At 35.9% G+C, this 14747-nt stretch overlaps 1 protein-coding gene across 7 annotated transcripts in view; it reads left to right on the forward strand.

Annotated features, from left to right (window-relative positions):
- Nucleotides 1–14747, forward strand: part of LOC124360313 (polypyrimidine tract-binding protein 1) — a 412476-nt gene that overhangs the window by 120965 nt on the left and 276764 nt on the right. For 5 of the 7 annotated variants that reach the window (XM_046813832.1, XM_046813823.1, XM_046813851.1 and 2 more), the window contains one exon: nt 3163–3295. The exons of 1 other annotated variant lie outside the window; for it this stretch is intronic. In XM_046813832.1, the coding sequence (XP_046669788.1) occupies nt 3163–3295 (133 nt within the window). Of the gene's footprint in view, nt 1–3162; nt 3296–14747 lie in introns of those variants that run through there. One more of the 7 variants, XM_046813842.1, reaches the window with a different exon arrangement.

The raw sequence follows: 14747 nt of genomic DNA on the forward strand, positions 1-14747 counted from the left end.
TAGATTCGTTGCTACTAATGTGAATTTGTGTATGGTATGATAGCATAAATAATTGTACAGTAGGTTGTGTCTGGAACTGGCCACTTTTATCTGCATCACATTTTATAATATCAGCACTATAGCTACTCCACAGTTATAATCATTAATAGTGCAATGTCTAATAATATAAACTTGTGTAAAACTCACAAATAACCCGGACGTACAGACGTTAGTAAAGTTACTACTGCAACCGTATCAACGAGCGGTCTATCGAATGAAGTTCACTTTTGCTGCGGTATCTGAGTTTCAGCTGACTGACTACACGCCCATATTGATACCTGTGTGTAGTTTGCGGTGTAGTGGGCCTGGATCTGGTGACATGCCTTGTCACTCTGGTCATCCTCCTTGACAGTTATATCAGTCTGTCATATCGTAATGGGCCAGAGCCCTCCGCCCCCATGTCACGTGGCTGGCTGGCTCTCTCTACTAAGCTCACGACAATCAATACAATACATGCAATACACGCATATAACTGTCCAAAGTGATATAGGCTACACACGTTTTATATTCAAATGTGAAGAAACGGTAAAAATGCTTCTTTAATTCATACCCAACAATTAAAAATCCATTAATTTTATTGATTTCTGAATCAATGATCTAAAGCTACAATAGAACCTCTTCATGTTTAATTTGTCATGAATAAAGTTACCTATTGCATTAGAGTTAACGTAGTGAGATTAACAATTGCTATAACACATATGTAAGGACGCTTCTCTACTCACAGTTTGTAGCATAGTTATGGTTGAGTTAACCGTAATATTCCAAAAAGAGACTAACTAACCTTAAGAAACAGTGTGTTGTGTAATGATTTTGAGATTTGTCTGCAGTAAAGAACTATGTTAAACCTCTAACGCTTTTTAGTCCTTAGTTATTGTCGTATACATTTAGGAAATATCTCATTTGAAAGATGTTCTATACTAACGTGTGTTTCAGATACGCTTTTAATTTTATTTTGTCACTAGTATGATTTTCAACATTTAAATTGTAAAATTACAAATTCGCATATCAGAAAAATCGTATAAATAAAAGACGTTTACTATATACGACGACCACCACCAGTACATCAAATCAACATTGTTAGGTATTTAAAGAAAACGTATGAAAATTTTGACATGTGTAATGTATAAATTATACACAACGTAATAATTTGTTTTTTTTTTTACAAAAGTATACAAATTAAAAAATAATTTGTTTTGTAATACTTATTTTTAGTATTATTCAGCATTTAGGCCTATCATACGCCAGATCTGAACCCCATAAGACAATGGTGTAAAGTACAAAATAATTTAAGAATTTTTAAGTATTATTATATAAGTAATGTTTTGAAATATTGTGCAAAATTCCCTCATGACGAGGAATTCCCTCAAGTGAGTACACATGTCAGCTAGATGACTCATAGAGGAGCGCGCCTCTTTATGATGACGGGTGGGGGTTGTGGCGACAGATGCAGGGGGGAAGGGAAGTGGCAAGAGTTGACTGACGTTCCTGCCGCTGTAGCTAGATGGCAGCACCTCCCGGTCCATTCCTCACTTCGCCAACAGGTTATATTTAGCTTCTGAATATACCGATCGTACGAAAAGCGTAAATTTATTCCATTGAGAACTGTTATCGGGAGTAGGAGATAATGATACTGACGATAACATTAAACTATTTGTACTGATTGTACAATGTTTCTTAAATATATTTAAAATATAAATGCTTTTATTACTCTATATTTATAACGTATTTAAACCAAGAATATCGTCTTTCACATTTTTATGCAGTTTGATCAAAGGTTTCTCTTTGCTGTTTTATCTATATTTAGCAAATTATAAAAATGGACATTCCCTGAAGGTGGGTTGTTCCAAATTCAACCCTTCTGAAACGGAATCGCATGCTTTTGCGATACGTGAACAGTGAACATATGAAAGTAAGCATTTATGTAAAACCCGACAGTTTTTGTATTTATTTCGTCATCAAAACGGGAAATCACAAGATAAAATTGTCAAATTAAAAAAAAATTATTGAACGTATAAGAAAGGTAAGTTATGAGAAAATTAAACCCATCCTATCGCTATAGTATTGTGTACAATTGCAGAACCAACATTGATTTCAATTTTATACTTGCGAAAAAAGTAAGGCCTTACAGAAGTAACTAATGTCTGTTCACAAGTTCTGGAAAAACAGTTTTCACATAGAGGAATTAAACTTTTTACAGGTAAGTCGGAGCCACGATGCTTGCCTGTTCGCCAGCCACAGTCACTAAGTTCTCTTACAATTGTTACAGGTAGGTAGAAGTCAGAAAGAGGCCACGATGCTCGCCTGTTCGCCAGCCACAGGCACTAAGTTCTCTTACAATATTGTTACAGGTAGGTAGAAGTCAGAAAGAGGCCACGATGCTCGCCTGTTCGCCAGCCACAGTCACTAAGCTGTCTTACAATATTGTTACAGGTAGGTAGGAGTCAGAAAGAGACCACGATGCTCGCCTGTTCGCCAGCCACAGTCACTAAGCTGTCTTACAATATTGTTACAGGTAGGTAGAAGTCAGAAAGAGGCCACGATGCTCGCCTGTTCGCCAGCCACAGTCACTAAGTTATCTTACAATATTGTTACAGGTAGGTAGAAGTCAGAAAGAGGCCACGATGCTCGCCTGTTCGCCAGCCACAGTCACTAAGCTGTCTTACAATATTGTTACAGGTAGGTAGGAGTCAGAAAGAGACCACGATGCTCGCCTGTTCGCCAGCTAAGGATGCTCGCCTGTTCGCCAGTTACATTCTCGAAGCTCTCTAACACTTTTTACAGGTTGCTCGAAGCCAGAAAGAGGCCACGATGCTCGCCTGTTCGCCAACTACAGTCAGTAAGCTCTCTAACGATTTTTACAGGTAAGTCAGAAGAGAGGCCACGATGCTCGCCTGTTCGCCAGTTACATTCTCGAAGCTATCTTAACACTTTTTATAGGTAGCTCGGAGTTAGAAAGAGGCCACGATGCTCGCCTGTTCGCCAGCTCAGGATGCTCGCCTGTTCGCCAGTTACATTCCCGAAGCTCTCTTAACACTTTTTACAGGTAGCTCGGAGTTAGAAAGAGGCCACGATGCTCGCCTGTTCACCAGCCACGGTCACTAATCTTTCTTAACACTGTTATAGGTAGGTCGGAGCGAGAAAGAGGCCACGATGCTCGCCTGTTCGCCAGCCACAGTCACTAAGCTCTCTAACACGTCCTATGGAATGTTTGGGACGCACATGCCGCAGCCGATCAAGGTAACCCCTGAACCCACCAGTACGTGTCCGTCAAACAATATTCTCCTATTAGATATATCGAGTCAGAGTAAACAATGTTGGTGTAATAAATGAGTGATGTGTAAACTAAAATAATAATTTTAGCAATCTTTAAAATAATTGTGAATAGTTACTTAGAAGCAAAAATAATAATAAACACTTATTTGATTTATTTCAATGCCACAAAAATGTTTCATATGGTAAATGAATCATGAAATTTTTATTTATATTTACCATATCTACGCAAATTCGGCTTGTAATATGAACCATTTGGCCTTAGTAGTTTGGAAAACTGCATTACAAATTTATGCTTGTTGTTTTAATTTCTGAGGTTTAGTTGGACTGTATACTAGTATTCAAGCGGATTCTGTGGATTAATATGAAAATTGACTTTGTTTAATAAAAAATATTGATTTTATTTTTGTTTGGGCGGCCTGCAGAAAAGCGCTCTAATCTGGAGCCATTTATCAACTTTCATGTCTATTTTGTTACACTCTAAGTGGATCCGAATCCATATCAAAATTATCCCATGAATCTGGCCTACAAAAACCCAAAAATAAACTGGGATCGTAAATTTTTATAAACTGTTTTTATTTTTAGAAGTATCTCACATAATAGGCCTGTTCGGACCCTTATACAGGTATGAGGCGTTTAGATTTAGCCATATTGATTTAGAGGTATGATTGTTTTATTGTCTACCCATGCGCAGGATATCTCGAGGATGAAATGAGCTATAAATTTTAAATTTAGCATGCAGTCTGAGAGAAGCTTGTTACGACATGTGGTGTGACGTACCTCTACCTCGTTTATAATAGCGCTATCATAAGGATACCCATATCCAAGACAAAATGACGACCCAAGAAGCGGAGCGGAGCGGGGAATAGTGAGTGCGAATCTGTTATAGAATAGCCGATGTTATGTGGCATTGTACCGACACAATGGAACGCCAATTTGCCGTAACCATCGGACGTGCAGACGCTCACACACTTACACTGCCGGCCCGGCTACATACAGCTCGGTACTGTGTCGTAAACAAAGTGATTTGTATACTTTAGTTGTTTGAACGTAATCTCAATTAAACTCTAGGAACCCAGTTAAATAATAATGTAAGAAAGGGTGTTTACACGTTTTTTGTAAAAATACCATACTATGTATCCTTACTTTACGTAATTTCATTATGATTGTGATTATTGTCATAATACATAATACTCCGTACTTAAAGGAGGGTTGCCATTAAGAAAGCAATTTAGGTGTTTACACAAATGTTTTAATGTTTAATGCGCTTTATTTGAAAATGCAAGGAGACTAAAATAATCAGAAGATTGTGATCTAGATGATTCCTCATGTCAGCAGCACAATATAAATAAGAACAATTTTACTATGCTGTCATAAACAAAATTTTGGTGTAGAGGCAGAGTGGTATTTTTTTAGTACTATCCAGAGAAAAAATAATATGATGGAGTTAGTGGTTCAATGAAAATTGAATCTTGACAAGCCTACAATGTTCACATGAAAACCAAATTTTAACTCCTTTCCTATGAATGGGTAGATGAAACTGTATTTGGAATAAATTTTATTTTCTCCACTCAAGATGAGTTTGTTCAGGCTGAAAAATGTTTGAATAACCATATCAGCAAATCAGTAACTATTGGGGGAACGGATTATTATGCGTTTATTCCTTAAGTGTATCAAATATGTGTGAAAAATATTCTCTGGGGATACAACAGAGGATACAGTGAACATACTGAAAAACTAAAAATGATATAAATGGATATATAACTGTATATGACCAAAGGTAGTGGCTAGCGTATGTGTTGGAGAAGAATAAGGAAGAAGATAGAAGTAAAAGGGATACTTGTGCACCCTGTTGCTCCTTCATCCAGACATACTGTTGATACTTCACAGACGTACTTTGTAAATTTGAACCCCACCACTCTACATGAAGGATCAACATACTAACATGGCAAAAAAACTTCACAAACATTCAATTCTAAATCACTTTTGCTTAAGATTAAGTGTTAAATATGTATTTTTAGTTTCATGTTTAAAGCAGATCAGAAGTCTGTAGGAGATAGATATGGGAATTTTTTAAATAAAAAATGCACTTTTTGAGAAAATTAAAGTTTTGATTTAAAAAAAAGCTATGACAATGTATGTTGTTGTATATTAAACAGAAAGAGAATTTCCAGGTTACAATTAATTATTAGTAAACAGATATTTACATTTTTGCATATTAAAATACAAAGTATGATAATGAAGTTAAGACCATATTACATATTATTTGCATGTAGAAGCAGGAAATTAAATGTGTTTATGCTCGAGACGCTGGAGTAGTGTCGAGATGTGTGGGATACGTCATGTACTAAAAGTATCCATAATTACGAGGTAAGGACAAATCAATATCAGTTATAAGTCGAGGTATGCCAAAATACCGTTTCCCTGTTAGACGGAGTGGGTGGGAGTGAGGAGGTTTGACAAACGACCCGTGGTCGCTATAGGCTAATGGAACAAAACAAAACAAATGGGGCATTGGAGTTGCACTTAAGGCACCTGAAGCGGGGAGACCGAGTGTTCACATTAACCCCACCGGCAGAGAGTTTTAATTGTTGTTACTGCCAGCCAGGTCAGCCCAGTGCGATCTACCGGCGTAGGCTCTTGGTGTACTGTCGAGACTTTTAATATATTATATGAAATGTTTAGTTAACATTCTTCGCGTAGAGAAAGTAGAAATTGCTTTACCTCTGAAAGTTGTAAAGCATTCATAGAAATTATTTTATTTTGTCATTTTTTTATAACTATGTAACACAAATATATATTGTTGGATTATATTTACTGTGGTAAATTGATTTACCATTGGGAATTTACCCTATGGGCTGAGATTATTATTTTGTAGCTATATCATAGATGAAAAATTATAAAACGCGCGCCCGTTGTCTTTACTCCATAAGTTTTACGAGCTTTTTATCTGTGCCTGTACACAAAATGAATAATGTAGAATATGTTCCAAAATCACAGTTTAGCCACTGTTTCTTTTAATGCAGTGCTTGCAAAGGAAAATTTTAGGTAAAACTATTTGCCATTACCTTCATACTTGTTAAGCTTGTGATTTGCTGGGCATACAGTTACTTACAGTTAACGAGGTTCATAAGTTACCGACAATTAATTTATTGATAGTCTACAGTACCGTAATACATTGTCATAAAATTTGGAAAACTTACGCAGCATATAGTGTTTTGTTCGTGATGGGCTTTATTTTGTTGTCCTGAGCTCTCTGAGTGTTTACTCCTATACATCTAAGAAACTGATTTGATGGGGCACACAATACTATTACGTAAATCATAGTCTATCTAAGAAGAATTATAATTGTGTTTTGTTCGTGATGGGCTTTATTTTGTTGTCCTGAGCTCTCTGAGTGTTTACTCCTATACATCTAAGAAACTGATTTGATGGGGCACACAATACTATTACGTAAATCATAGTCTATCTAAGAAGAATTATAATTGTGTTTTTGTTCGTGATGGGCTTTATTTTGTTGTCCTGAGCTCTCTGAGTGTTTACTCCTATACATCTAAGAAACTGATTTGATGGGGCACACAATACTATTACGTAAATCATAGTCTATCTAAGAAGAATTATAATTGTGTTTTGTTCGTGATGGGCTTTATTTTGTTGTCCTGAGCTCTCTGAGTGTTTACTCCTATACATCTAAGAAACTGATTTGATGGGGCACACAATACTATTACGTAAATCATAGTCTATCTAAGAAGAATTATAATTGTGTTTTGTTCGTGATGGGCTTTATTTTGTTGTCCTGAGCTCTCTGAGTGTTTACTCCTATACATCTAAGAAACTGATTTGATGGGGCACACAATACTATTACGTAAATCATAGTCCTATCTAAGAAGAATTATAATTGTGTTTTGTTCGTGATGGGCTTTATTTTGTTGTCCTGAGCTCTCTGAGTTTTTTACTCCTATACATCTAAGAAACTGATTTGATGGGGCACACAATACTATTACGTAAATCATAGTCTATCTAACAAGAATTATAATTGTGTTTTTGTTCGTGATGGGCTTTATTTTGTTGTCCTGTGAGTCTTGTGATGTGATCTCAAGAAACAGAGTGATTGATGGAGCACACTACAAATATCATGAAATATATCTAAGAAGAATTATAATTGTGTTTTGTTCGTGATGGGCTTTATTTTGTTGTCCTGAGCTCTCTGAGTGTTTACTCCTATACATCTAAGAAACTGATTTGATGGGGCACACAATACTATTACGTAAATCATAGTCTATCTAAGAAGAATTATAATTGTGTTTTGTTCGTGATGGGCTTTATTTTGTTGTCCTGAGCTCTCTGAGTGTTTACTCCTATACATCTAAGAAACTGATTTGATGGGGCACACAATACTATTACGTAAATCATAGTCTATCTAAGAAGAATTATAATTGTGTTTTGTTCGTGATGGGCTTTATTTTGTTGTCCTGAGCTCTCTGAGTGTTTACTCCTATACATCTAAGAAACTGATTTGATGGGGCACACAATACTATTACGTAAATCATAGTCTATCTAAGAAGAATTATAATTGTGTTTTGTTCGTGATGGGCTTTATTTTGTTGTCCTGAGCTCTCTGAGTGTTTACTCCTATACATCTAAGAAACTGATTTGATGGGGCACACAATACTATTACGTAAATCATAGTCTATCTAAGAAGAATTATAATTGTGTTTTGTTCGTGATGGGCTTTATTTTGTTGTCCTGAGCTCTCTGAGTGTTTACTCCTATACATCTAAGAAACTGATTTGATGGGGCACACAATACTATTACGTAAATCATAGTCTATCTAAGAAGAATTATAATTGTGTTTTGTTCGTGATGGGCTTTATTTTGTTGTCCTGAGCTCTCTGAGTGTTTACTCCTATACATCTAAGAAACTGATTTGATGGGGCACACAATACTATTACGTAAATCATAGTCTATCTAAGAAGAATTATAATTGTGTTTTGTTCGTGATGGGCTTTATTTTGTTGTCCTGAGCTCTCTGAGTGTTTACTCCTATACATCTAAGAAACTGATTTGATGGAGCACACAATACTATTACGTAAATCATAGTCTATCTAAGAAGAATTATAATTGTGTTTTGTTCAGTGTTAAACTTTTTAACCAATACTTATGTACATCTTAAAATGTTACGTACAAGATGGGCTGTGTGATTTATTAATAACTCTGTCAGTACAGAAGGCAATATTTCAATATAAATATTATTATAAGCATAATTAATGTAGTCGCTTTTTTATATACAAACTGCCTTGTTCTCACGTCTGTTAGTATACTCGTATTTGGAAAGCGCATCATTACATCATGAAAATGGCGCATTCTTCATTGAACAATATTGTTGTATAGATAGTTACTGCTGGAAGTTTCTCCAGGTGAAGTGTTGTAAGCTGCACACATAAAGAGCGATAAATACTGTCAATGACGAATTTAGGTTTTTGTGCAACGTGAGGTAACTGTTTGTCGAGTAAGAGTGGAAGTTACGATGTCATCCATCCGACTATGAATGCAAGAACAAGTTGACCGACCGGTTGTTAGGGGACGGCCACAACTTGTAGTGTACTGAGGCCACATATTGTGTATCGATTGTGTGGCCAGTGTGGCCGGTAATTGTGCTAGGCGATGGGTACGGGAGAGGGGAAGGGGGAGGGGAGCAGTACCTGAATATTAAAACATCCCAGGAGGCCTAAGGTCCACAACTCCACAACTGTTTCGGCTGAAAGGGAAATTGCTGCAAACTTGTTCACCTGTTTTAAGTGCGACATGTTGTGTTTACAGTTCACGGGACCTCAAAGGAAATCATATAGGCTACTCGTTTTTAAACTTTTAGATTCAGTTCAGTAATAATTCCTCTTGTCGCAAATCATGTTTTCAGTCTCCAGTGTCTTTAAACCCCTCCTCTGTGTATCTAAAAGTGAAAAATCAACCACTTTCACCACTTATTTACAGTTGTTATTTAAGTCAATAATTAGCTATCTAAAATTTTTACTCTAGCTCGTACGTTGAGTGGTTTATAATCAGCATCTGAAGTGGGCATGATCTGTGAGGTGTCATAAGAGGAGTACAATGTTTAAATTTTGCAGACCCAATTTTCGTCGTTTATGTTAATTTGGTACGATCTTTATCACTGTAGTTATACGATAGGGGTGTTGGATCTGACGATTTAAATGCACACATAGTTGCAAAATACCGAGAGAGTTAATATCGTGTTCAACACGCAGTTGTCTTGAGTTCGAGAGTCACTTACATTGTACAGCTTTAGACTTGGTAGAGAGAGTTCTGCTGAGAGGGGATCGATCATCACCTGCGGTACTTTCTGTGTGGGTCATAAAGGGAGGGTAGCGAAAGGGTTAAAATGTAAACTGTAAATTTTATCAGAGGATAGTTTTTTAGCTGGGCACACTTTAAAGTAAACAATATATGCTTCAGCCAACGATATAAAGAGACTCGGAGAATTTCACGTGTCCGGGGTGCGAACCCACCACATCCCGCTACCCGTGCGGCAGATGGGAATTGTTGCTATCCGAGCGTACAAAGTCGCGGAATCAGCTACCAGAACACAGCTCCGAACGCGGCCGGAATGCCAAATGAATAGGTCGCCATTAAATATCAATACGATGAGGATCTGCACTCTCTGCTGTGAATGGCAAACACCTCGACTGATGTACGACACGTCGCGTCGATACCTGTCTTTACTCGCGCCCCTATCCTTGTGCGTATTCGTGTTTTAAATATCGTTATCACACCTGTAACTGAGTATACAGGTGTCCAGGACGTATTAATATGGCTGTGGGGACTGTCCAAATTGTACATATGGTACTCTGCTAGGCAACTTAGTGCCCAACAATAACTTTTTACGCTATCTATTGACAATTATCTATATCCCTACTACAACAGATGGCGGGATCAAGGGAAAATAATAAAAAAAGCGTAGGTATATATTAAATATTACTTTAAACCCGAGGCGATAAAGATCCTGAGTACATATAGATTGTTTTTGTAATTGCAATGCTAAGTTCACGCTTTTTGTAAAATGTAAACTCAAAGCATTAATCAAGGATAAAAGAGCTTAAAATCATTGTGCATGATGAGATTTCCTTAAAAAACGTCATCCTTCTATCTGCTCTCCTCCCAGAAAAGTTAGTTAAAAATATTTCGACACCCACCTGTGAGCCATAATATTGTTTAATGTATACCAAGTGTTTATTACATAAATGATAAGTAGATCCTCTAATAAATGATAGTAAAATTTTCTTATATACTACACTAAATACTCCATTAATTGCATTTCTAACAGTGGCTGATCCGTAATTTTTGGGACATTTTCTACATTATTCATAGTTTGGTGCATTCATAAATAAAACGTAAGTAATCGGTATTCGTTAACTCGGAAGATGAGTAAAAACGAATTTGCCGTCTGATTCATGTAACACCTGAATCGATTGAAAGCTATTTATATATTTACTGTTAGTTTGAATTGTAAACAGATAAATAAATTATTTAGACTTTAAATAACAAAAATAAAATATTACTCCTCGTCATGGAGTGAACACTACGGAAACGTACTTAACAATATAAATAGTAAAATTTATAATTATTTATGGGTACCTTAGCCTACCTTACTAAAGTTAATAGTTTGTGATAATGAAGGTGTATAAATACATTGTATATTGTAGGTGTATCCCTACCGTCTACGAATTTCGGTAGGCAATTTTATCTTTTGACGCTGTGTACTCATTTTGCCTTTTTAAATTTGAAGGCGCGCCACTCTCTAGCCATGTGTCGTTCAATTCACATTTTTCAATTTAAGTGGTTGACAAATCTTCACGAATTATAATTTACTTTAAATAACTTAAACCTTACTATCTTTATAATAAAAATGGAGAAGTAATAGCAAAATAGGTGAACATAACTATCTTTAAATCTATTATAACGTACCCGAGAAACTATAGTTTATATGTTTTCTGCTTCATACAATTATTGTATGATTCTTTATCGAGCGTCACAATACAATACGGCTTCTTCTGTTTATATTATATTAAGTCGTGTTATATTAGTACTGACCGTATTCAATATTAGATTTAATCTAGTTCTAGATTACATGTTTAGGTTATGGTGTAAATGAAATGTAAATAAAGTATACGTTACTAAATGTTGCCCGTAATAATTTCATATTAATTTTCAATTTCAAATTAAATGTGTTCTCCATTAGTAATTTTGTGCTTTGGTTCTGTGCAACCACTGTAGTACGCATATATCCGGGATTTTTATTGTTATAAAACTTGTTTTAATATATTAAAATAAAATTATTATTATTACTGTATACGTTTTAAGTAAAAGTAAGTCATAAATGAAGATTAAATATATATATATATATATATATATATATATATATATATATATATATATATATATATATATATAAAGCACTAAACAAGGTAGAATCTAAAATTTTACAAGCGTGAGTTATAAGTGTTGTAGAAGTAGTACACACCAGACAATTCTAAATGTTTTCCTGGCAGATTCCAGATTCCTATAGGTTGATTGCTGTATAACCGTTATGATATTGTGTAGTGGCACATACTCGGTATGTCGCGGCCTCCAGCACTTACCTCTACCTCATTAATATTAACGGACTCAATTAGCCAGGCTCCAAAATGGCCTGGGTCCCAGGAGAAATGCCTGCATTGACACCGCTTCATGTACCATACTGTATAACTGATATGATATTTTGTAGAGCTCATACATGGTATAACGCGGCCTCCAGAACTTGCTCTGCCACATAAACAATAACGAACTCAATTAGCCAGGCTCCAAAATGGCCTGGGTCCCAGGAGAAATGCCTGCATTGATACCGCTTCATGTACCGTACTGTATAACTGATATGATATTTTGTAGAACTCATACATGGTATAACGCGGCCTCCAGAACTTACTCTGCCACATAAATAATAACGAACTCAATTAGCCAGGCTCCAAAATGGCCTGGGTCCCAGGAGAAATGCCTGCATTGATACCGCTTCATGTACCGTACTGTATAACTGATATGATATTTTGTAGAACTCATACATGGTATAACGCGGCCTCCAGAACTTACTCTGCCACATAAATAATAACGAACTCAATTAGCCAGGCTCCAAAATGGCCTGGGTCCCAGGAGAAATGCCTGTATTGATACCGCTTCATGCATACTGTATAACTGATATGATATTTTGTAGAACTCATACATGGTATAACGCGGCCTCCAGAACTTACTCTGCCACATAAATAATAACGAACTCAATTAGCCAGGCTCCAAAATGGCCTGGGTCCCAGGAGAGATGCCTGCATTGACATTGCTTCATGTACCGTACTGTATAACTGATATGATATTTTGTAGAACTCATACATGGTATAACGCGGCCTCCAGAACATACTCTGCCACATAAATAATAACGGATACAATTAGCCAAGCTCTAGAATGGTCTCGGTCCCCGGAGATATGCCTGCATTGACATTGCTTCACGTACCGTACCGTAAATTTTGGTATTGTGTAATACACATGCTTGGTATATCGCGACCTTCAGCACTTACTCTGCTACATAAATATTAACGGATTCAATTAGCCAAGCTCTAGAATGGTCGCGGTCCCCGGAGAGATGCATGCATTGACATTGCTTCACGTACCGTACCGTAAATTATGGTATTGTGTAATACACATGCTTGGTATATCGCGACCTTCAGCACTTACTCTGCTACATAAATATTAACGGATTCAATTAGCCAAGCTGCAGAATGGTCTCGGTCCCCGGAGAGATGCATGCATTGACACCGCTTCACGTACGGTACTGAGTGTTGGGGGAATCACTACTTTTCTCCATCAAACGTTACTCGATGAATGTTTAACCATATCCGTTCACAGCGGTCATCACTCCAGTTTAAATATACATCTCACAAAGGAAAACTCTTTTGCCTGGTTTATTATTTACAATTTGTTAGTTAAAGGAGGTTTGTGACATTTAGCCGTTTATTTTGTTTTGCTAGTGAAACTCACGTCAAATTATTTCCTCTTTGAAAGTAATTTAATGTTAGATTTTACAGTAGTTTCCCAAAATTTTATACTTAAATATAACTAAAAGTACACAGAAAAGTTTTAGTTTCTAATATTTAAAAGGTTAGTACAAAGACGTCCACGCCCTTGGACTTTTATTGTTTATTTAGTCATTACAGGTTGGTAAATACATAATAAAGTTTTGTGTAGTAGTCTCTCGAGAAGTGAGATAGATTTTTTATTCCCTAAGAAATAATTCTTATTAAAAGATTGCTTCATTACTAGGTAAAAATATAGTTAAGTTTAATAAAAAAAATTAAGAATACCCAATTACAGAACAGGTATAAACTGCAGGTTCTTCAGTATTCTGAAACACTAAATAAGTCATCTTCAAATTTATAAAATATACATAACGGAACTTACATTATTATTATTACTTATTTATATTTTATACCTTTTATAGTGCGATTGGCTGTTATCTTGTACAGTAGCTGTTGTACTGAAGCACAGTATGGTGTTAGTGTAGAATTTGAGGTCACCACATCACACAGTAATCGAATACTACCTTAAAATCTAATCGGGACAAAATTAAGCGTCAACAGCGAGGGCTCTCCTAAGATTTGAGTTTTGAATGTACTCAGAACAGAAACCTGCTGGTTTTTCTTAAGACTATATGCAACTTGCGATGTTCATCTGAGAGGTAATGGTTTAGAGTTTTCGGTAGAGTGTCGCGAATTAAGCTATTTCGTACTGACAATTTATATTTGAAGACACCAAACTTATATGTTTTTTAAAGTAAAAGTTACTCTATTGTAGACTTTTAAATTAAAATAATAAATTGTTTACTGTTATACTTTTAATCACGCATTTCAGAGTTTTTATTTATGAACTCATACGAGTCTCTAGAACTTTTTTACAAAATAGTAATTAGTAACCACTTGTAGTCGAAGCATGAGTTTGTTCTACAGCAGCAACTTTATCCCAGGATAAATTATATTTATAAACAGTTACGAGATTGGAATCGCACGGGTCGTTGGTGTTATTTAATATTAAAATATGTAAGGTGAAGGAAGAGCGGTGATGTATAATAAATAAGTTGCATCTCTCCTTCTCTCGCCTTTCAGAGTAGGGATATATACATTATTTCTCCTCTTAACGCACGGGTCGTTGGTGTTATTTAATATTAAAATATGTAAGGTGAAGGAAGAGCGGTGATGTATAATAAATAAGTTGCATCTCTCCTTCTCTCGCCTTTCAGAGTAGGGAATATATACATTATTTCTCCATTTAACGCACGGGTCGTTGGTGTTATTTAATATTAAAATATGTAAGGTGAAGGAAGAGCGGTGATGTATAATAAATAAGTT

The sequence above is a fragment of the Homalodisca vitripennis genome, chromosome 1 (assembly GCF_021130785.1).
Source record: "Homalodisca vitripennis isolate AUS2020 chromosome 1, UT_GWSS_2.1, whole genome shotgun sequence".
NCBI classification, from domain to species: domain Eukaryota; kingdom Metazoa; phylum Arthropoda; class Insecta; order Hemiptera; family Cicadellidae; genus Homalodisca; species Homalodisca vitripennis.